General features: G+C 45.4%; 3 protein-coding genes and 1 long non-coding RNA gene across 14 annotated transcripts in view; 2 read left to right on the forward strand and 2 right to left on the reverse strand.

Moving 5' to 3' along the window:
• The window catches only part of atat1 (alpha tubulin acetyltransferase 1), a 15,408-nt gene extending 12,487 nt beyond the window's left edge, over positions 1-2,921 (forward strand). The window contains exon 14 of the mRNA XM_042077696.1: positions 2,809-2,921. Within this exon, the coding sequence (XP_041933630.1) occupies positions 2,809-2,865 (57 nt within the window). The 3' untranslated portion in view covers positions 2,866-2,921. The remainder of the gene's footprint in view (positions 1-2,808) is intronic.
• The window catches only part of si:ch211-152p11.4 (regulator of G-protein signaling 1), a 12,074-nt gene extending 4,847 nt beyond the window's left edge, over positions 1-7,227 (reverse strand). Inside the window, exons 1-7 of one of the 4 annotated variants that reach the window (XM_042077700.1) lie at positions 6,858-7,227; positions 5,706-6,184; positions 3,886-3,950; positions 2,673-2,803; positions 1,801-1,967; positions 1,212-1,398; positions 366-1,135 (exon numbers count right to left, since the gene is read on the reverse strand). In XM_042077700.1, the coding sequence (XP_041933634.1) occupies positions 1,228-1,398; positions 1,801-1,967; positions 2,673-2,803; positions 3,886-3,950; positions 5,706-6,182 (1,011 nt within the window). In that variant the 5' untranslated portion in view covers positions 6,183-6,184; positions 6,858-7,227 and the 3' untranslated portion in view covers positions 366-1,135; positions 1,212-1,227. Of the gene's footprint in view, positions 1-365; positions 1,136-1,210; positions 1,399-1,800; positions 1,968-2,672; positions 2,804-3,885; positions 3,951-5,705; positions 6,289-6,857 lie in introns of those variants that run through there. The other 3 variants (XM_042077699.1, XM_042077703.1, XM_042077701.1) reach the window with 3 other exon arrangements.
• LOC121696290 lies at positions 366-18,106 on the reverse strand. 2 transcript variants are annotated; one of them, XR_006026279.1, is made up of 2 exons: positions 18,068-18,106; positions 366-1,090 (listed from the first exon to the last, which is right to left on the reverse strand). It is a non-coding gene; the product is annotated as an uncharacterized LOC121696290 (long non-coding RNA). The 2 variants fall into 2 exon arrangements; XR_006026280.1 differs by having other exon boundaries at positions 18,051-18,068.
• Positions 9,494-23,515, forward strand: part of bag6l (BCL2 associated athanogene 6, like) — a 19,440-nt gene continuing 5,418 nt past the window's right edge. The window contains exons 1-19 of one of the 7 annotated variants that reach the window (XM_042077683.1): positions 9,494-9,756; positions 10,429-10,512; positions 10,675-10,792; positions 11,121-11,362; positions 11,574-11,645; positions 11,770-11,892; positions 14,072-14,101; positions 14,132-14,298; positions 14,625-14,754; positions 14,969-15,172; positions 15,800-16,034; positions 16,658-16,717; positions 17,617-17,918; positions 18,744-18,822; positions 19,152-19,501; positions 19,837-20,143; positions 20,500-20,669; positions 21,424-21,477; positions 21,818-21,920. In XM_042077683.1, coding sequence (XP_041933617.1) covers positions 10,435-10,512; positions 10,675-10,792; positions 11,121-11,362; positions 11,574-11,645; positions 11,770-11,892; positions 14,072-14,101; positions 14,132-14,298; positions 14,625-14,754; positions 14,969-15,172; positions 15,800-16,034; positions 16,658-16,717; positions 17,617-17,918; positions 18,744-18,822; positions 19,152-19,501; positions 19,837-20,143; positions 20,500-20,669; positions 21,424-21,477; positions 21,818-21,920 — 2,824 coding nt within the window. In that variant the 5' untranslated portion in view covers positions 9,494-9,756; positions 10,429-10,434. Of the gene's footprint in view, positions 9,757-9,798; positions 10,057-10,428; positions 10,513-10,674; positions 10,793-11,120; positions 11,363-11,573; positions 11,646-11,769; positions 11,893-14,071; positions 14,299-14,624; positions 14,755-14,968; positions 15,173-15,799; positions 16,035-16,657; positions 16,718-17,616; positions 17,919-18,743; positions 18,823-19,151; positions 19,502-19,836; positions 20,144-20,499; positions 20,670-21,423; positions 21,478-21,817; positions 21,921-23,515 lie in introns of those variants that run through there. The other 6 variants (XM_042077676.1, XM_042077682.1, XM_042077680.1 and 3 more) reach the window with 6 other exon arrangements.

Consider the following 23,515-nt stretch of genomic DNA (forward strand, 5'->3'; position numbering starts at 1 on the left):
AGGCACAGGATGATGTGTGATGAGTGTGATATTGCATCAGCCTATCAGAAGCCTGAATGGAGTCCAGCGCTATCTCACAGGTGACTCAACCAGCAGGGCTGCTGTCTCCTCCATTAACTCTAAGTGCAGAGGATTTACCCACAGTACACCACACACTCTCCAGTCACCGATAGACAATACATTCTGTCCCCAGCCACTGAGTACGTCTCCCAGCAACCCATCTGAGAAGCAGACCACACGGCTCCCTGACCTTTAAGCCATTCATTCTGAGGGCCTCAACAAAAGCTATTCCTCAAAGCTTTCAAGGGACCAATTAAGAAAAACAAACAGCTTGCTTAAGAAAAAAACAGACAAAGCAAACAAGCTTTATAAAAATTATTTATTTCTACATTTTCATCTTTCACATGGTTTTAACACTCACAAAAAAGAAATACTCTAACCGAGATTAAAAAAAGAACAATGCCACGGCCAGTATCTAGCTCCTGTGGTGTGGTTTGGTCATATCTTCTAGCAGGCCACTCTCAAATTCAGCCCCCTTGAAACTACAGAACAATGTGAAATTGAAGATGGCGGGGGAAGTTTTCAGAGAACAAGGATTGAGAGTGTTCCAGGAAAAGTTTGGATTCTTTTAGTGCCTAGCTGACTCCTCCTCCCACGCAGCCGAGTCCTGCCTGACGTGTTTTTCCGTCCCGTCAGCACGCTCCTCAGATTCTGCTCGCCAGACCGGAGCAATGACGCTGCCATGGCGATTCTGTTTAATGATTAGTGCTGGGAGTGCAGAGTCCCTCCAGTGTGGTTTCCGTGCGTCCACCCTACTGTCTTCAGTACCTCACGCACTCTTGTCTTGATGGGGAGGGGAGGCTTTGGCTCCATAAAAACATGCTCCTCACTGTTCCAGCACACACGCAGAACTGCACGGTTCCAGTAACCTCCCAGTGTTCAACTAATGTTCACTCATCAGTAGTCTCTCTCCACATTGACCCACCCTCACCCACTAGGCATACTGCAGCAGGGAGGTAGATGTGCCATTTGTTAAGCGGTGCTTGCAGTCACTCACACACACTCTCTCTCTCACACACACACACACACACTCTCTCTCTCTCTCACACACACACTCTCTCTCTCTCTCTCGCTCTCTCTCACACACACTCACACACTCTCTCTCTCTCACTCACACACACACACACACACACACACACACACACACACACACACACACACAGAGAGTTAGTCAGCATCCTGCAGCAGTGATGAGTAGAGCTGTGACTGTAGGAAGCGTGGGTAGCAGTCTGTGTCCAGCAGGGAGTAGATGCGCTTTTGGGCCATGGACAGCGAAGTGTGGGAGGGCGCCTGAAGTAGCTCAAGAGTCAGCTCGCGAGTCTTACTGTCCAGATTGACCTGCGAGAGAGACAAAGGAGTGAGGACACAGAATGCAGAGAAGCCTGTGGAGTTGACTACTGGGTGTGAAATGTTGATGAGTGTTCGGGGTGTTTGTGTTCCCGCGGTTACTTGTGGACTTGTAACCGGAGGGTTGCTGGTTCAAGCCCCGACCAGTGGGCCACGGCTGAAGTGCCCTTGAGCAAGGCACCTAACCCCTCACTGCTCCCTGAGCGCCGCTGTTGTTGCAGGCAGCTCACTGCGCCGGGATTAGTGTGTGCTTCACCTCACTCACTGTTCACCTCACTGTTCATTGTGTGCTGTGTGTGTTTCACTAATTCAGAGACCAAATTTCCCTCACGGGATCAAAAGAGTGTATATACTTATACTGTACTTAGATGTGTCCAGAGTGTGTTGTCGTACCTCTCTGGGTGCCCCTGGCTGGATGTAGGTGGCACTGATGTCCCGGGCCCGGCGCTGCAGGCTGAAGTTGTTGGAGCTGTGACGGTACTGCTCGCACGCCAGGTAGAACTGCAGGTTCTCCTCGCTGAACTCTGAGCGCAGGAACGCCCCGAACACAGACAGACCCGCTGCGAACGAGAGCGAGAACGAGAGAATGGTGTTTAAAATACTCCATTGTCTGTGTGAGGAGAAACCTACTCAGAGAAGCTGATAAGGGTGTGGGAACACAGCTGTGCCATTCCCACTCTCTGGTTACCCTCCAACACACCCACACACACAATGACCTTGGCAGTGAGCTTGGCAGAAAATATGGTACTCATGGAATATGGCACTGTTAAATCCAACTCACTTCAGTATTTTACAAAAATGGAACATGGACAGCAGACTATGCTAACTATCTGTATAGAGAATATATTATGGTTATGGAATTTAGCAGACATTTTTGTCCAAAGCGAATTTTGCATAATCATAATTTCATATTGTCATGCAGAGAATAAGAATTAAATACACCACCCCCCCCAAAAAAAAACCATCTTGGAATGATCTCTCAAATGATCTTAAATTGATCTCTAAGGTTGCAAATCTCTCCGCCTTCTTATTCACTCTGCCATTCTCTAGATTAAAGGACAAACTGATGCACTGAGGAGGAGGACTAAGGACTAGAGTGAAAACCGTTGAGATTTCTCAGCCAACACTGTGACAGCATGCACTGACCCAAGACCAACCCTGACCCTGGCTAGCTGGCCATTTACCAGCCATGACCACCACATCGCAGTCATTCTCCTTCCTTCACTTGCCCTCTCCGTCAGAAACCGCCGCGAGCGGCTACTTACTGCGGCTGGACAGCAGGTTGCTAAGCGACCGAGACCAGGACTCCAGTTCCTCGCGGCTGAATCGGCCCTTGGAGTGGCCCACCTGACTCCACTGCTTCAGGAAGGGCAAACGTGAACGCCTCTCCTTGGTACTGAGAGAAACAGAGAGAAGAAGAGATGGATGAAGAGAGGGAACAATGCAAAGATGGAATAACACAGAGGGACATATATCCATAGAATTATTAGCATCATTTTCCCCATATTCCATACATGACAGTTCAATACTGTATTGTGGTAGTAGTATTGTGAATAACATGTTCTCCAGGGTTCCCACTCTAAGTCTTAATGTAAAATTCCATGACTTTTCCCCTCACTTTCCTTACAAAAAAAACCCCAGAATTTCCATGACTATATAATGAATAATATACCAACCAAAGATTTCAGAGCAGCCACGTAGCATTCTAGAATCTTTTACTCTTTTTTAGAGCGGGAAATTAATAAATGGGCATTGAAAAAACAAATTAACCACTCAAACAAGCAATAATTGAAAAAGCTAAAAAAAAAACAGATAAATACCAATGCTGCATGGAAGTATATACGTACACATTAATGTATTTTAGCAAGTACATTTTAAAACTGCTACAAACAAACATATTTCCCTGACTTTGCCCCAAAAATTATACAATTCCCTGACTTTCCATGTCTGGAATAGACTTTATTAAAATTTAATGAAGGTTCTCATGGAGGTTCTCATAGGTCTTTACTGACCTTTTTCGTATAGGGAGAGAGAGTGATGGAAAAAATGAGTGGGAGGAGGAGAAAGAACCAGTTTTACATGACAATGGCAAATGATAAGGCGTATTACCATAGCTAGATAGAGAATGTGTTTATTTTACTTGGGACTGAGTAGGTGTGAAAGTCAAGCAAAGAGATTAAGTTCAGGAAGTGGTCATACACAGTTTAGAGAGGAAAAAAGAAGAACTATTTGTAGAGGAAAGACCAATAGTGCAATGCCTGAAAAACCATACTCTTTAAAATTAGAACACAACTGAATTTCCACTGTGAGGTACTGTAACACTGTCTCGTGAGTAAACTCATGTCATATGATCACGTTAGAGAACAGTTTCACTACGAGTTCAATTCACTAGGAGCTCACCATTACAAATGATGACCCCCCCCCACCACCACCACCCACTGGTTAACTTACATGATAACTACTACTGGTGCTAGTTACCTGGTGGCGCTATTCTTCTGTTCGGTGGCTGCCAGGTTGGAGTGTGAGGAGGTTGGGCTCTGGGACTGGGAAAGATTACATTAGGAACACAGAAGCTATGAGACTCAGCAAACACAAAGCTTTTATAATAATTTACTACACACTCACATCCATAGGGTAGTCCATAAGGGCACCCAAAAGACAGACACCCAAATCGCTAAAAGAAAATGACTTTACTACTGTACTGTACTACTGTATACACAATGACATTATATGCACAATCTTAAAGATAGGATATTGCAACCCTATGCTCCCCACTGTCTCCTATATGCATATGATTCTATGTTCCAAGGCTTTATTATAGTGTCAAATGCATTCGATGCTCAGAAGAATATTACAACATGGAATGTATTGTGACAGTCTTTGTGACAGACTGGTTGGGTGTCGACATGACGGTTGGGAAGTCTGACGTAACAGCTTGATGGCTTGCATCTGGTCTCATATGGACTGACAGGAGGAATGTTAAGATTATCACACTTTCAACACTTTCTCTCACACACACATATAAATACACCACACATACACCAAAACACGACTAATGCCTATTACCCAAAACTCTACATATACCCAGGGGTGGATAGAGTACTGAAAATCTATACTCAAGTAAAAAATTACTTGAGTAAAGGTAACTATTCCCATCTGAGAAATCTACTCAAGTAAAAGTAAAAAAGTACTTTTTTTACATTTTTATATTTTTGATGGCCTTTTAAAGGGATACAAAAGTATCCTTTACACCTGTTTGCTTTTCTCCTCTTCGGTAGACTAGTCAGATATGTAACCATATTTTAACAGCTCAATTCGCAGTCACTTCAAATCGATTGCCAGCTGAATCTTCTGCTTTGCATTGCTAGAAGTCTGGTTATAACTTCACCATACAGACAATGTAACCTAAAAACAATGGCTATATTATGGGTAGGCCTCATATAGCCTAGGCATGTCCACTCGGACAGAGCGACAGAGTAGGCTATCTTTCTCTCAGCCGAGAAAACATCATTGCCTTAACTGAGCTGTTAGATATATACAACATCTACTTCCTCTACATAGGCCAGTCATTACTTTTACAATGGAGCACCGTAAAAATGCATTCTGAAGCCCTGTTTCTTTTCTCCCATGCCGTTGTGCACCGAGGGAGGGGTGTGCTTTTCTCCCTCGAGATACTTTCTCCTCCGATAATAAACTTGTACTTGTAGCGAAAGGCAATTGAAAATGTAGCGAAGTAAAGAGTGAATTACTGACTCAAAAATGTACTCGAGTACGAGTAGAAGTACCGTTTTGAAAAAGGAATATGGAAAGTTGTCGTTCCTCAAAAAAAGTACTTTTTTACTCATGTGCGTTACTACCCACCCCTGCATATACCCATGCAAATGTGTGTACATGGTTCCTTGGGAAGCATCAAAGTTATGTTTACATAATATTTACAAGTCCTGTAGCCCAGGTAGAATACTGAACGTCTTACATGCAATGGCACGTCAATATTTTCAGGTTATTGTAAGGTTAGCTGACTACAGCCACAACCTTACAAATGGGGTCATGTTACAAATTCCATTGCTTTGCTTTGTCCATCAGACATTTGTGAAAAAAGTGGGTTTTGTAAGTGCATTGTGGGCCAAATGTTCTTGTGCGTGTTCTCATATGACTGTAGGAAGACCAATTGACAAGTAACGCTGGTCGTAATGGAGAAGGTAATCATACTCAAGAGATCGTGTCCACATTCACAGACCCAAACATACACACAGACACAACCTCTGGACACTGCTCAGCGTGCTCAAGTGCAGAGTTACCGAGGAGAAGAGGGTCTTGAGGTGGAGTTTGGCTGCGGTGAGGCGTGCCCTGGCATAGTGCGGGTGCAGGCTCATGGTCGAGAGCGGGTGGCACTTGGCGCTAGATGGGGATGGCGGGGTATCGATGCCCACTGCCCTGCTGCCCCCGGGGTCTTGTGCCAGCTGGCCGTCGCTGTAGGCACGGTAGCTCTCATTCAGGGGAGATTGCAGGTCACTGGCCGCCTTGTCCAGCTCAGTGATGTTCTCCACGCTCATGCTGTGCTCCTTCACCAGCTCTCGGCCACCCCCCCACCCTCCTCTTGCCTTGCTCATAACTGGGGCAGGCGGCACTGGCAGGCTCTCGGGTTCCTCCAGGTGCGGGGTGTAGCTGCCTACGTCATAGCCCTCCTGTTCCTGCTCGGCCCTCTTCAGCGCGACCCGTCGCCACGGCAACGCATCCAGGTCCAAGAGAGAGCCCTCTGAGCTGAAGCGCCGCATGTCTGAGACCGAGGAGGAGAGTAGTGAGGAGGGAAGAGCAAAACTGCAAGGAGGGGACACAGGAAATGCCAAGAAAGATGCAGAGCAGAGAGAAAGAATGGCAAAGCTGATGGAAAGAGAATAGAACAATGACAAGAAAATGGAAATTAACTATCAAAAGTAACACTTGATGAGGTCTCCATATAAGCCTACTGCTCACCAGTGTTCAAGCCGCTTTTATTCTGGCTGCATATATATTCTGTTACATAGGTCAGTAATGAGATTGTTACATCTGACCAGTAGTGTGTTTGATTTTGGTGTTAAATAACCTCCCCCAGTATAGCCTACTGCTTTGCCAACCCGCATGTTTGTGATCGTAATTGCGCCGTCCTTTTGCGGTCAGCAAAATTAGAGGAGTCACTTTTAATCGCGCACATTCCTCTAAACCAGATAAGACAACATAGTAGGCTAGGCTACAACTCTAATGACAAATACGTAAACAACGATTTGACATTTAAGTCTGCTAAACTGTCAGCTGACTCAAATGTCCTTGGTGCAAGTACGTCCTCTTTGACTAAACATGATTATTGAAGTAGCCTAAACCGAAAATAACAACCAAGAAGATAAGATAACAGTTGTCTGTGTTTCAAGTAGGCTAAGACACGGTTTCGAAGCTTCGCGCATATTGAACCATACCTCAAAGCAACGATTCCACCTGTTCAGTCATGATACTTCCAGGCTTTCAATATCCAAATAAATCTGAGGCACAGGTTCATAAAACGCAGCGTGTGTCTGTAGGCTACGGTACTCTCTCGTAACGACACTTGAGTTATGGTGGTCTTGTAGTCGTTTTCTTCTTGAACACCTTCCTGACAAGCTAAAAATACGCACAGACATTCGAAACGGCAAAAGTTGAGAGACTCGGCAAGAGTTTTCTCTCGTCAAACATTGTATAGGCTACACTTGAATGGAGAAAAGCAACGCCTCTGGACTCCACGCCACACCCAGAGCGCCGTCTCAGCTTGCCCAACTCTTCTCTCCAGTGGGCGGATAGACATCGCTCCCGTAATTGTAGGTGCGTCCTGGGAGGAAAAAATCACTGCATGTCCTTATAAATGTCCTAATTACCAACTTCCTCGGACAATTTTTATAATCATCCTCGCCCTTCCTTCGTCCACAAAAAAAACGTTATAGCTATAGGTCTATTTACCGTTATTTCAAAGTTTAGCCTGACTCTGGTATACAAAAAGACAAACAGACTTGACATTGACAGAAACCCATGCCATGGCAAAAAGATAAATGCGGGCTATGGGTAGCCTAAACGAAGCCACAATAAAATAAGTAGGCTACCTGGTTCAGAATGTATAATAACACAACTCCAACCAGACCACTTCAGAGGGAACGTAGGCCTTCGTGATTTTTTTACTGTGCATTCATAGTTTTTAATCCATACCCTGTTGTCAGTTTCCTCCTGTGACCTATTGACCTCAAATAATTATGGTTATGGTAATGGTTATGGGATTTGACAGACGCTTTTGTCCAAAGCGACATACACATACAAAACATATTTAAAATTTAACAGGGAACAGATTAGAATGTTGGTCGATATAATAAGGAGAATAGCAATAATAAACAACAATGTAAATTCAATCAATAGCCTAATAAAATAAGCAATGAAAAAGAGGGGGGGCAATAATAAACAATAATGTCCATTCAATCAATAATATAAAAACATAGTAAGACTACATTAAGGACAATATCAATAATAAACAATAATGTGAAATTAATCAACAGCCTAATGGAAATAAAACAATATTATACAAACCATAACACATAAGAACCGCTTAAAGAACTAAGTGCATGTTGAACAGAAATGTCTTTAGACCCCTCTTAAACGACCCAAAACTATCACAGGGACGGGGAGGACTGGGCAACTCATTCCACCAACAAGGAACCACTGAGGAAAAGAGTCTTGAATTAAAAGGAAAGCCTAATTTCTATCGTGACATTTTATGTGTCTGTTTGCTCATTCTTGTCCCATTAAATGCACCAATCAGTCATCATATTTTTAGACAGTGTGTAATATGGAAATGCAGTGCAAATATTCACATTATTATCCCCTGCTTTGGAACTGCTCAGGTAAGTGGGAGTTGACATCACTGTCATGGTACTGGGGAAATGTTTTAAAATGTGTTTTTAAAGTAGATTCTTGCAAATGTGATATGTAGTGAATGTTGAGTTTAAAATCGGTAAATAGCTGCAAAATATTACACAGTGAGAAAGCCTCAAGACAGCTGATGTGTTCAAGCAGAGGGGGGAAAGGGGGGGCGGAGTACCTTGATGTTGGAAGATCACAGAGGATCTGGAAACTGGCTTATTAGAGGTAGACCTGAGGCCTATAAAGCTATTTAGGTAGTAGGTAGCCAGTAGGTATTTGTTGAGCATAAATGCAAATCTTATGGATTTAACCCTAATTTGATTTTATTTATTTTTTTAAAGATGCATAACACTATTTTTGCAAAACCTTATTTCAGCATCTTAAAAATGCTTCTAGAAAAATAACGATGATCTAAATGTGAAGACATATAGGCCTAAAATAAAATCTATATATATAGAACTCAGTGTTTGTGTCAGTATCTCTGTCTCTGTGTGATTTTGATCATTTTTATTAATTTGTTTACATCTCGCCAACCCTAAGATATAAATATAAAACATATAAAACATCTCACACAGATAGTTAAGATACGTCTATCTTCAAAAACCTCTTGAGAACCCAGTTCTTCTGAGTGTACCTCCTCTCTAACACACACTCTCCTAACAACCTAACACACTTAACTAGCATTTACCATGACCTTCTTCTCTATCCTGTTTATCCCTCTTATCTACATCCTTTGACTTAACTTGGCTCTAAATTGTGATTCTACTTTTAAACAAAGTAGTAGGCTACTTGTTGCACTATTGGTTCCTATATTTGCACTGTACATGAATTGCTCCCCTTTTTTGAAAGTCACTATGGACAAAAGAATAATGAATTAAATAAATTAATGTAGGCCAAAATATACTCCAAAATAGTTGGAGCATTGTAAAATACAATATTTTTCACTATAAGTCATCACTAGGCTAGTGGAGACACACTTAATCATTAAATTTCCATGTGACACATACATCCAGACAGTGTTATCATGGTTATTACGACATGGATATGAAATTGCTTAAACAACAATAATAAAAACAATTTAAATTGAGCTATAAACTGTTCTTTAGCTTTCATAATTTTGCATCAGGCATTTCGGATAGACGGCATTCTAAAAATACCTCTACGTCACAGGGGCTTTTTACTGATGCTGTCGCATTTCCCGAAGTGGCTAACCACAAAGCTAACTCTTTCACCGGAATATGAACATCGCACATCTGAGGAAAATATACGTATTTGGTATTCTGGTTGTCTAAAAATAGCTGAATTTTAGGTGTGACAATTCTGTCGTTACTACTAAACTTTTGACAAACTAAACGTTTGCCTAATTTAACGTCTCAATCATAACCAGGTAATTGGGATTAGCTAGCTTGCTAGCTACATAACGACTGATAAGAGAACGTAAGTTGATTTGGCTAAACTTAGCTTCATCGAGTATATTGCTTGTTTGCTAAGCAGCTGTGTTTTTTATCTGACAAACTATGCATGGATGAACTTATGAATTATCAGATCAGTGGACTTCCTTGTCACACAAAATTTAGCTAGTGTTTTGCGGATGCTATCAGATTCCTGTTTAACGTTACAGCATAGCACTAGCGCGGAATTTGTGTTGTTGCTTGTTGGTGTTATGAAGACGTGTCTCCGTATCAGTGAACCATAACAGTTCGAATATTGTGCCGTAAAGTCCCACGAGAACCTTGTGTAGGTATCAATACTTGTGTACTGTTACAAAGACATTAATTCGCTGCCCAGATGACGCCTTAAAAAAACAACACACACATATATTTTGAGATTTATAAGATCTGTTATTCAATGAAGTTGTCGCCCGTACAGTTATTCGTGCTGTAAATTCCTATTTTAGTTGTTCTTACTGACCTTCAGACCATGACATCTGTTGTCACAGTAAAGTAATGGAAAATGTTCAGTTAGCCACATTCGCGTTTCCATGGCTATAATCAAAGTACTTAGAACAGAAATGGCTTTTGACAGTTTGACAGCCTTTTTTGTGTAATGGATTTATGTGGGAACGTATTTTGGATAATTTCATCCTTTTCTCTAACTCTTCTATGCTAGAGAGCTATGGAGGAACCGGCGACTATAGAAGTCACTGTGAAGACTCTGGACTCCCAGAGCAGGAGTTACAAAGTGAGAGGAGAGGTAAGGCCCTTCTCTCAGACCAGCCCCCGTTTAATGCAATCTACTGTAACTGCAGTCAAGGACAGCAGCTAGCTGTTCTTGAATTAGGGTTGTCTGTATGGACACCTTTTTAAGATTCATGTGGTGTAAATTTTGTGTTCCCCACCCTGGTACTTTTCACAGCTGACTGTGAGGGAGTTTAAGGAGCATATTGCTGCCTCAGTGGAAATCCCAGTGGACAAGCAAAGACTCATCTACCAGGGTCGTGTCCTACAGGATGAAAGGACTTTGACTGAGTACAGTGAGTCACATACACACACACACACACACACATTGCAACCCCAAGCCCTGAGAGGCACAAAGAGCCTATCCCACTGTTGTTTACACTGGCATGACTTTGTCAGAAAATAGTGAGATACATATAAAGGAATTTTATCTATCCATCCTTGCATTTCCAACGTTTGCTTTCTCTGCGTAGATCATCATTAGTTTATATCTGCACAGTGTAAGCCTGTGTTGCACACTCACAAATCAAAGTATCACAGTTGGTTTATTTATGCTATATTTCCTCTCTCCTCCTTTTCCTCCTCTCTTCCTGCATCTGCTGTGTCCTTCCTTGCTCCTCCTAGATGTAGACGGTAAGGTCATTCATCTGGTGGAACGCGCCCCTCCACAGACCACTCAGTCAGGTGGAGGGGGCGGGGGCGTGTCGGGTTCTTCTGGGAGTGCCGAGGGCGGCCCTACCCCATCTCACTCCGCCTCCTCCACGTCCCCCCCCCAGGGAGGCCCACACGACCGCAACGGCAACAGCTACGTCATGCTGGGCACCTTCAACCTGCCAGTCAACATCATGGACCCCCAGCAGATCCAGGTGTGCGTGCGTGCGTGCGTGCGTGCGTGCGTGCGTGCGTGTGTGTGTGTGTGTGTGTGTGTGCGTGTGTGCTTGGTCCTGTACATCTCGCATGGTTTGAACAGATGTGCGTGCGTGTGTGTGTTGTGCTGTGTGATGTGATGCATGCTTGGTTTGCCTGTGTTTTTGTGCATTCATAAAAGTGTGTGTGTTTGTGTGTTCCCCCCCCCAGATGCAGGTACAGCAGATGATGTCAGGAGTCGGAGAGGCAGGCCGTGCCACCCGAGTCAGCACCAGCACCGGGGTCAGTCCTGTCGCCATAGAAACAGCCCTCTGCAATGGGCTGCTGATAAGATTGTTACTGATAGAACTGAGACAGGTTTGCATCTCATCCCATTTCCTTCTGTCCTTCTTTTCTGTTTCATTAGAGTAATGGTTCGGTGGACCTGCACATCAACTTGGACCAATCAGTGCAGAGTGAGCCCCGACTCCGGCTGCAGTTGGCTGAGAACCTGCTGAGAGACATCCAGGCAGTGATCCACAGACTAGAGGTATGCGCAGCCAATCACATGCAAGTGTCACTTACCCAGTCAAATAATTAGGCTCGTTCGACTTTATGCACCGCTGCGCAGACTTGACTTGATGTGACGCATGTTGGGTTGAACGTAATGCATACTGGTTAGAAATACTGTTTGACTCCATCCAGCCGGACAGGAACTTACCATTGTGTCACCATGTCCATGACCTTAAAATATCGTGGGAGCCTGCGCCTTCTTTCTTGCAGTTTAGCTCCTGCACTCCATGGAGGACGACTCGGCCCTCATGACGTAATTTCAAAGACCTGATAGGGCAGTTTGGAAGGAATCTCCCCATGACTATTATGACCGTTTTTTATTCTGCTTCCTTATGCTGGAATGTACGAAAATTAACCCTTAAAGGTGTAGGTTTTTGAACATTCTAAGTTCCGCAACAATTGAAGGTTCTAAAATTCTATGTTGAATTCAATGAACCCAGATATTCTTTACAATGTTAATTTCCCAACATTCCCGTCACACCAGTGTGACGGTACTCCTTAGGAGAAATCCGGTCGATTTTTACATGGATCTTAATCGCTACACGTCGCCGAGTACTGTCGATAGGATAAATAATGACCAAAATCGGTGCTACCGAACTATTATGACCGTTTTTTATTCTGCTTCCTTATGCTGGAATGTACGAAAATTAAAGGGACACCAGGCAACGTTTTCGTGTTAATTACTCATCTTCGTAAGGCGGTATATGGTTAAATGACTCATTACAGGGCGAATGAAGACTCTCTCGCCCGCCCCTACTGCCTGTAGGAACAATATCCCGCTTGCAAGTTCAGTGTATCGTACCCGGCGACCGAAGCAGTTTCAGTTTCCATCCTGCATCCACAGCACAGAGGGAGGCTAACGAAACGCTAGCGATTGTTGCAAACGTGTGTATAATGGCAGAGCCGGCGAAGAAGCAGCGAAAACCCTTGACGGAAGATGCAAAGAAAAGGAAAAGAGCTTCAGACCGAGCGAGGGGGAGTTTCGTAGAGAAAAAGCATCAGGCTTGCCTGGTGTCCCTTTAAAGGAGAAATCCGGTCGATTTTTACATGGATCTTAATCGCTACACGTCGCCGAGTACTGTCGATAGGATAAACAATGACCAAAATCGGTGCTACCGAACTGAAGTAGCTGCAGCTAATGGCCAGTACTCCCATTTAGCTACAATGCTAGGTCTGGGGGCATCATCTAAATGTGGCTTTTTTCCCTCTAAACAGACTCAAAATGTTATTAAAAGGTCTGTACAATATGAACAGAGTCCTTACATGACAAAACGATGCATTTTCTACTCATTAGCTGTGAAGAAACCATCTAAATTCAAAGTTTGTACTGTCACATCTGCACAATAGTCTGTTGGCCTTTCCTGCAACTGAATTCCCACGATACTTCAGTGCGAGCTAGCTTTCAGTAACGTGCAAGCTTGGGCATCATTTGGACCCTTTCCATGTAGTTACATAGTCATTATATGATCATAACATTACAGTGCTCAATTACCTATTTTTGAGGAGAAATAAACTTCAAGTTTTCGTTGCAAAGCCCGCTCGACAACATGAGTTTGAACTCGACATCAGGCTTTCCTGGATGCGACTGATGGAAACTGAGGTATGTGATGGTACAAACTTTGAATTCGAACAGTTTCTTCACAGCTAAAGAGTAGAAAATGCATTGTTTTGTCATGTAAGGTCTCATTCAAAATGTCATTAAAAGGTCTGTACAATATGAATCTGTTAAGAGGCAAATAAGCCACGTTTAGATGATGCCCCCAGATCTAGCATTGTAACTCAATGGGAGTACTGGTCATTAGCTGCAGCTACTCCAGTTTGGTAGCACCGAATTTGGTCATTATTGGTCGTTACAAACTAACCCCATGCATTTCTATAGGAGGATTTTTTGAGTGCTATGTCTCCTCATTAGAAAGTCTCTGGCTGCAGCTAATCCCGAATGCACCTATTCTTTCAAACTCCACTCAGCCAATCAAATATTTATATTCATACACTGTGGAGATTCACTCAGTAACTTACTACGTATCTGCCCCTCAGGTAAAGAACATACATAGCCTGGCTAGGAAATAATTTAAGGTCCCAGGTATAGTCTGTGTGGTTAGGGTTGTTTGTTTTTGTGTTCCCATGGTGAAAGCTCCCTCTGTTTTGTCTTTCAGGGCCAGCAACCAGAGGCAACTGCCAATCAGGCCCCTGCACCTGAAGCATCAGCCAGTCAGCCCTCTGCCCCGCCTCCGTCCTCTTCTCCTGCTTCTCAGCCAATGGACACGTCTCCTCCCGCCCCCCCAGTCACCACAGACTCCGCATCAGCCTCCGCCTCTGCCTCCTCCTCTTCCTCCACCACCACCACCACTCAGACAGAGAGCACCGCCCAATCTGGGCCGAAGTAAGGCACCACACCCACTCGTCTTGCCCTTAACACTGCTGTTAACAACGGCAACACCACTCATGACCTCACTATGCAGACCACACATTGCATTCATGACTCTTCACACCACACCCGTGCTAGCAGCACAGCGACAGCTTACCTAGTGTTTTTCCCACCATCTGTGTGTCATGCCATTACATGTCTTTAAGTAAAGAAAATACCACCCCTCCTTCTGTAGGTGGAAAGTTTGTACATTGCAGTCTGTGCTACACTGTTACTTACTTGGTTGAGCTAAACTCTATCTCTTCCACTCCCTCCCTCTCTCGCTTTTTCTGTCCCCTCAGTCACCCCAGCCCTGCTGAGCTGGTGGAGGTGCTGTCTGAGGTCAGGAGGCTGGAGGAGCGTCTCCGGCCATTTATGGAGAGAACTCACTCTATCCTTGGGGCAGCCACCTCTGCTGACTACAACAACAACGTAAGAGACACTGACTCAGCCCCTCCACTGTCTCACTGGCCCAAGCGCTGGACCTCCTCAAAGCTCCAGACACACTTCCTGCACCCAGCCAGTCGAAATGTTGGAATTCTGGGAATGCTTTACATTGATGAGACCGATGATTCTGTGGTGTTTGTATGTGAGGTCAGAATGCGTCTTAGAACCTCTTGCTAATCTCTGTGTCTTGTTGCCACAGACACAGGAGCGAGAGGAGGACCAACGTACACTTAACCTCGTGGGAGAGTCCCTGCGTTTGCTCGGCAACACACTTGTCAACCTGAGCGACCTGCGATGCAACCTGTCTGCTCAGCCCCCCCGCCATCTTCACGTGGTGCGGCCCATTTCCCACTACACCTCCCCTGTCCTGCTGCAGGGTGGCGTGCCTCACATCCCTATTCCGGTGAGTCACAGCGCCTCCTGCTGGCCATTCTGAAACTCCAGAAACATTGGACTGAATATACAGTATTAGCTGTTTCAATGAATTGGCTCTGTTGAAATGAAAAGATTATGCAAGTCACATATTGCAAGTATGTGCTCTGCAATATTTTGCTCTGTGGAGTTTTTCAGAAAACTGTGGCAGTGGGGTTACACCAGGCACGCAACTGAAGCGATCCGTTTGCGTAGCGTATGCTGCAACGATTAGTTTCCACTATAATCATGGAACTGGCTACACACAGACATGAGAATGTTGCGCACATTCAAAAAAAATCTTTAAAACTATTTTTACGCTCCGCTAACGGAACACTTCAGTCATGGGCCTGCTGTAGCCCGGCTGCAAATGTCAAACTCTTTAATTTCTTCAACTTTTTGCTGTATCGGGTGCATACTTGGTTCTTGCACAAATATGTGCACATGAGGGTCAAACAAAACAAATTTACTGAGTTATCTGGAGCACTGTACTGAGTAATACTGGGAACAGCTTGTTCCAGTTTCTGGGAGTTCCAGTGTTTATGTTTGGGTAAAAGTAGGCCTAAATGGTATTGCTCTGGGTGTGTTGATGGGATAGTGAGATTTCTCATTCTACTAGCAGATGAATCTTGGGACCACAGTTACAATGACGTCCAATGGGAGACATGCCACTGAGGGTCAACCACAATCCACTCAGCCTACTGGTCAATCAGATCAGCAGAACCAGGGTCAGTCCCCTCCCACACAGCCCAATGCCACCAATCAGCAGGGCCAGCCTCAGGCTGGGCCACGGGTCATCAGGATCACTCACCAAACCATGGAGCCAGTGGTCATGATGCAGATGAATCTGGATGGTATGTTCCGCCACAGGCACACACATACTTTGTTATATTTCTGCTTAAAGGAGAACTATGCAACATTTTCAACTTAATAACATAGTTAAGAAATCATTGTGATGGTTAAATGACCTGTTGTGGCGAGAATGGCGACTTACCCTACCTATCGGAAAACAAGCCTTGCAAGATGCACTAGTATCCCGGCAGTGTCTGAGAAGCAAATCCTGTGAGAAGCAAGAACAAATGGGACATACACATGCCCCCTTCAAGCACCGGTTAGCCATGCCGGTTAGTTATGGACCCTTTCAAGAGAGTTCCATTATCAGCATCATAGTTGGCCCCACAAGACTTCCTTTTCAACATTCCATATGTTATCTTAATGCAGAGGAAGTAGATTGGGGCCCAAATAGAACGTTCAAGCATTGTTTTTGTTTACCTTGTTGAAAGGGTCTATAAGATGGCTTAATTTTTTAGATGTTCATCATGGCAGAGCCAGCGAGAAGACTAAACAGACGGTTGTGAAATATGCACCCCAAAGCTGTAGGGGGAGCTCCGTAGAGAAAAATGCGACAACAAAAGTGAGAAATCGGCAAAGAAATGACTAGAGTTACAGAACGGACCTTTGTTTTCTTGTTGATCAGATTCAGGCACTGGGCCACAGGCAGCAGGACAGCCCAACGTCTCTGCTGCTGGACACACAGGTGAGCAAAACACTACAGCTGGAACACTTAAAGAGCAAATGACAGGTTAACACATTTTTTCATTAATGTTAACTAATGTGTAGATAAATCAAAGGACATGCACACACTTTTAAAATTATTACTCTTAATGCACTACTACAACATTTACATCGCATTTCAAAACACAACTGAGTGATGACATCATAAAAGGGAAGAATGTAACATATTTGAAGATCATTTGTAATTAAGATTATTACAAAATATTTTTTTTGACCACCTCTGCCTCAAAACCTTCTTATCACGACTCCCTCTTATGACGTCATCACTCATTTGTGTTTTTAACTGTTGTCGTAGAAATGGCTGTTAATGTTATTGAATATCTTCATACATTTGTCCACACGTTAATTAATATTAATGCATTTTTTTTAACCTGACATTTGCCCTTTAAGCACTGTGGTTTTGGTCCCATTTTAGCCCTGATTTTGTTGAACTTTAGAACCAGGCCATATCAGGCCGAATTCCCTTCAGATCAGTTATCATATATCGTGCACTTTGGGTAGGGTCATGACACCTAATTAAAAGTTGGAACAAACGTTCCAACTCCCAACCAATCAGATTGGACTTCTGCCATGTCCAATGTTGTTTTGAGCTGTCTTGCAGTGTGAGCTGTTGGAATACACAGTGTGAGCAGTCACGAGTGACTGATTTAAGTGTGTAGTGTGAGTTACCATATCGTATGCGATTGAAAACAATCGCAGTGTCATGGGTGTGAGTGTGTGTGTGTTTTCAGTGTGGACTAGGTGGGAAAACCGTACTGTAAATGTGACTTGATGGGTGTGAGTGAGTCTTGTAGAGTGTGTTGGTATGTGTGGTGTAGGTGTAGATGTAGTTAAATGTGTGCTATGCTGGTCTCTCTAAAGGTGCCACTCCTCCCCTCCACATCCCAGGCCTCCCCCCTGAGTTCATGCAGGCCATCGTGCACCAGATCTCCCAGCAGGCCGCTGCCATGGCCGCCGCCAATGCGGCAGGACACCCGGGTCAGCAGCATGTGCCCACGGGAGGGGAGGTCCCCGTGCCCCCGCCGCACCCCCACCCCCACGCCCGCGTGGTCATCACACGGCCGTCCTTTTCCCCGCGCATCCCACAGCCCATCACCAGGACGGCCACCATCAACCTGAGGCCAGGCGTGCCCACCCCCACACCGGGGCAGCAACCTGGACAGGTGAATACACACACACACACACACACACACACACACACACACACACCACACTCCACACTCCACACTCCACACGCACACACACCACACTCACACATACACCACACACCACACACACCACTCACACACACACACCACTCACACACACACACCACACACACACACCACACACACACCACACTCCACACACACACACACACACAAACATGATAGACAGGTAAACTGAAGAGTGGAGGAGTGGAAAATGAATGGCTATATGAAGAATTGAACCCAAAGAGAAACTAGTTAAGGAAAATAGGTAAACACAGGAATGGTTAAAACAAATGAATGGTAATACAACTCAGCGGATTGATTGACTAGACAGTGATGCGTCAGATCACTATATCCGAGACATTTGAGACCTTAGACGAGTTAGCGAGAACAGGCCAATCCCAAAGTCCGGACTCCCAGATTTTGGTGTGCGTTCTTGCAAAATTCGTAAGGGCTTAGGGCTGTCCCAATGTCAAATTTCAGAGGGTGTAAGGGTTTGAGTACACACTTAATCCGGAATTTACAAAGGTAAACAACAGCACGACACACATGCGTGGTGCACGTGTCAGCAACGTCTTTGTTATTAAACATTGTGAAGTGCTGTCCCAATCCCATTTATACCTATCTGAGCCCATGTGGTCTCACACACTCACTCACTCGGCACCTGACATCAATTAAGTCTGTGAGTCTTTAGTCCTTAATCCTCAGGGCTCACCTTGGGATTGGCCCAACATGTCTATGTGTGTGTGTGTGTGTGTGTGTGAATAATTACTGAACGTGAACGTGTCTCCCATACAGGGCGTTCCTGGAGCCCCCTCTCCTCTCAGCCAGATGGTGTCTGGGCTGGTGGGGCAGCTGCTCATGCCGGTCCACACAGGTGAGCTTGTGTGTGTGTGTGTGTGTGTGTGTGTGTGTGTGTGTGTCAGGGTTGTGCAAAATTCCAGAATTGAATTGAAAGTGGCTCTTAAATTCCAATTCAATTCTTGAATTTCACTTGAATTTCAATTGAGGTAGCAAACAGGAAGCAGAATTGCAATTCGAATTTTGCACAACCCTTGTGTGTGTGTGTGTGTGTGTGTGTGTGTGTGTGTGTGTGTGTGTGTGTGTGTGTGTCAGGATGGGTAGTACGTAGTGTGCGGAGTCTGTGCATTTGTTTCTGTTGGATTGCCGCTCACAACTGCGTCTTTTTTTCTTTTCTTTTTTCAGGTGACCAAACATCCACTTCCTCCTCCTCTCATTCCTTCTCATACTCCACCTCATCCTCCTCTTCCTCCTCCTCCTCCACCTCTTCCTCCTTCTCCTCTGGGGCCGCCCCTCCTCCCACCCCCTCCACCCAGAGCAGTGGAAACGCAGAGGGGCAACCCCAGCCGCCGGAGGGGGCGGGTCAGGGTCCCCAGGAAGGCGGGGCCATGGATGGGAATCTGGCCCAGCTATTGGGCTCTCTGCTGGGGGGTGTGGCTGCAGCTGGAGGGGCGGGGCCAGGAGCCTCCCCCTCCATCACCGTCACTGTACCTGGAGTCCCTGCATTCCTGCAGGGCATGTCTGAATTCATGCAGGTCAGCAGGCACGCACACACGTACGCACACACACTACAGTCTCACTTACAGTCTTCCTACTCTCTATTACACCTGCATGCCATTCATGCCATTCACAGATCAGATGCACATTGTACACATATTTGGTATGTTTGCTCTTGAAATTCCACTAATAAAGCAGCCTGTCTCTCTATTTATGTCTTTGTACTTGTATTCTTCTCTCTCACCTCCTCCGTCTGTCTGGCTCCTGCTCTCTCCTTTTTCTCGCTCATCCCTCCTTCCCTGGCATCTCCTCCGTCCCTTCTCCTCTCCTCCTCTCTTCATTCCCTCTCTCCCTTCTTCATCCTCTCCTCCAGGCCAGCCAGCCGGTCTTCCCTCCTCCTGGACAGCAGCCTCCTCCTCCGGGCTCCGCGCCTCCCCCTCCCACCGCGCCTCCCACCTCCCAGCCGTCGGCCCCGCCGCCGCCCCCCCCTGGCTCTGCAGCGCCACCCGGTGGCGAGACGCTGAGCCCGGAGCTGTTCACGGGCATCGTGCAGGGCGTGCTGTCCACGCTGCTGGGCTCGCTGGGGGCCGGAGGGGGCAGCAGCGAGAGCATCGCCCAGTTCATCCAGCGCCTCTCCCAGACCAGCAATCTCTTCACGCCTGGCTCTGGGGACGCCGTCGGTTAGTTACTCAGACCCATGGCACATGCAAACACACACACACGCAAACACACACACGCACACACACGCACACACACACACACACACACTAAACACGCGCGCACACACACACACACACTAAACACACACTAAACAAACATTGACACAAAGTGTCTGCGTGTATAAACATCGCATGTATAAACATTTACCATGTTGTGAGTTGCTTTGGTTAAAAAACAATAGCCTAATGTAATGTAATGTAAAAAGTTTAAACATACTCCCACAAAATACCTACTCTGGTACTCTGGCTGCTTGCTTGATGCTAGCAAATTCAAAGCCCAGTATGTAATGTGTGCCTGTTTCTTTGGTTGGGTTCAGGGTTCTTTGGCGACTTGCTGTCCCTGGTGTGTCAGAGCTTCTCCATGGTTGACATGGTGCTCCTGTTGCACGGCAACCCGCAACCCCTGAGCCGCATCCAGCCGCAACTCAGCGCCTTCTTCCGAGAGCACTACCTGCAGGGCCGCGAGCCCACCGACGCCAACATCAACGTGAGCTGCCCTCTCCTCTCTCTCACTCTCCTCTCCTCTTCCTCACTCCCCTCTCCACTCTCTCACTCCCCTCTCCTCTTCCTCACTCTCCTCTCCTCTTCCTCACTCTCCTCTCCACTCTCTCACTCTCCTCTCCTCTTCCTCACTCTCCTCTCCTCTTCCTCACTCCCCTCTCCACTCCCTCACTCCCCTCTCCTCTTCCTCACTCTCCTCTCCTTTTCCTCACTCTCCTCTCCTTTTCCTCACTCTCCTCTCCTTTTCCTCACTCTCCTCTCCTCTTCCTCACTCTCCTCTCCACTCTCTCACTCCCCTCTCCTCTTCCTCACTCTCCACTTTCTCACTCCCCTCTCTTCCTTACACCCCCTCTGCTGTCTCTCATCTTCTACCATCCTCCCCTTGCTCTCAACCTCCAGGCCCTACAAGCCCATAGATGGGATGCCTCTTCTCCACACTGTAGTTCTCTTCCTCTCCTTCAATTTCACCCCCTCTTTCTCGTCACTTCTCTACTTCTCATTTACCTTGTATGGCCTGTAGGTCTTTTGTCCTCCTTTAATGAGTCTCTACAGGCCATAGAGACTCAAAGATGAACTGATTAGATTTAGGAGATTAAAGGTCAAAGTTCAAGGTCACTGTGACCACATGTATGCCCCTTTCTTGTAAATGTGATGTTTCAAGAACGCCTTAATCCTCCCCCCTTAAATATTTGTGATGTTTGTGGAAGCGTCAGTATGTGTAAATGTTTATTCCTCTACAGGCTGCAGCTGAGGAGCTCATCAATGGACTAGAGGAGTACATCGCCGAGAGCTTTGTAAGACACACACACACACACACACACACACACAGATCAGATAGCCTATACTGTGTATCACACACACACACAGATCAGATAGCCTATACTGTGTATTTATACTGACCAGTGGTATGTGCAGGAAAAATCACTAACTTCTAAACTGAAGCAGCCTGAAAAACACTTAGTGTACTTTCTTGGCCTTCAAGAGAAATGGATATCAGCTGGACTTAGGGCAAACAGGGACTTAGGGGCATGATAATATTCAGCTCTGCCAGCAATAATGTCTGTTAAATAAAACATACCCATGTGTTTTTTTTAAACTTCGCTTGTTTGTTTTGGTTTGGTGTGTGTCCTGCAGGCTACGGTGACAGTGCGTGAGGGGGTGGACATTGTCCAAACCAACTTGTCCTTCTTACGCCAGCAGTTTACACGCATGGCTACACACATCTTGCGCTGCACAGGTAAACACACACTGCACTCCACTCCACTGCACTCTGGGATTTGTGGGGTACATGGTTTGGTTGTTTGGTTAGCTTGCTGTAGTTCGAATACTACAGGGGGGTATTCTAAAAAGGAGGTTTAACAAACACTGAGATTAACTCTACGTAGGTTGTCTGAACCCGTGGCGACTAAACCAGAGTTGTAGGTTCCAAAACACCTGCTACGAATTAGTTCAATCATCCCGTATTGGTTAATCTAGAGTTGTGCGCGTTCATGGCAAACTTATGAAGATATCATAGCCTGGCGAGCCAGACCCACATTAAAATGTAGGGTCTGGGCACTCACCGTTCGCAGTGCTCAGTCCGAGGGGTGGGATAATCAGTTGTCTTTCAAATTCCCTCTGCACGCAATAGGACAGCGGCAGCGGAGTCCCATGCGTTTCCCACCAGCGGAGCTAGTTGGCTAGTTCAAACGTTTGCCAACATAATAAAAGCTTAACTCTGTTCGCCAACACACTGTTCGCCAGCAGCAACATCCATCTTGTTTGTTTTCAAGTAGCAGGGAATTCAAGCCAAACCGTTGCAACTCTGCCATTAATCATTATGTTAAGCCCACCTAATGACTCCATACACGATTTCAATGGCCTGTTTCGATTTCTGGAGCTCACAAGCCAACGGAGAGTTGCTAGACTAGCCCTGGCAGCAAATTAATTTGCTGCCGCTAGGGGCGCGTCTAGATTTCTAGGCTAAAGATATCATCTATTGAGAGTCGAAACCATGAGTGATAATGCCGAAACAAAGAGCACTGTATTTTTCAGAGGCGGAGCATCAAGTTCTCCTCGAAGCTTATATGGAAGAGAGAGCTGTAATAACAAAAAGAATTGTCTGCTAAGAAATGACCATGCTTGACACAGAATAGCCTAACTGACCGTGTAAAAGCCTATTAATGTCAAAAGCACAATATTCAATAAATCAGTGGACATGATGTATTGACTGCTTTGTACGATGCTGTCTTAGTCTATAGTCTATCTTGTCACAGATAAGTGCTTCAGCCCACACATGCACTGAAATTTCTCATTGAGAATCCCAAATGTCATTTCTAATTTAACACGGGTTCTGCTGTGGGCCACGTTAAACTTTGTTTGCACTCCAGCATCCGGATCAGGGTGCGGTGTGATGAGTGTCGGAAGGCATGGGTATTCTCTATCCCCCAGAAGATACCCATCAAATGGGGCTAAAGTGGGCTAGGCCCACTGACCCTGGCCATTTTACCTTCACGTTTGTTAAAAGATGTGAAGCATCACGCATCATCTGGCAATTATTAAAGTCATTTTTTGTTTTGTTTTACTTGTTTGAGTGTGTCTGAGCTGTTGTCTGTATGTCTGGTGAGCCAAGGAACAATTTCCACCATGATGGACATTAAAGATTTATTCTATTCTATTCTATTCTATTCTAATTGAGGGCGAATCCACGTTGCGGAACGTTAAAAATGTAGGGATGGAGAATGTTGTTCAAGTGTTACCATAGTGACTTACATAGCCTGACCATTTTGGAACTGAAAACCCAGGTTTACCGCGTACTCTGGGTTAACATTCCCAGTTAAGCCAGTAAACTCG

The sequence above is a fragment of the Alosa sapidissima genome, chromosome 21 (assembly GCF_018492685.1).
Source record: "Alosa sapidissima isolate fAloSap1 chromosome 21, fAloSap1.pri, whole genome shotgun sequence".
Lineage (NCBI taxonomy): Eukaryota > Metazoa > Chordata > Actinopteri > Clupeiformes > Clupeidae > Alosa > Alosa sapidissima.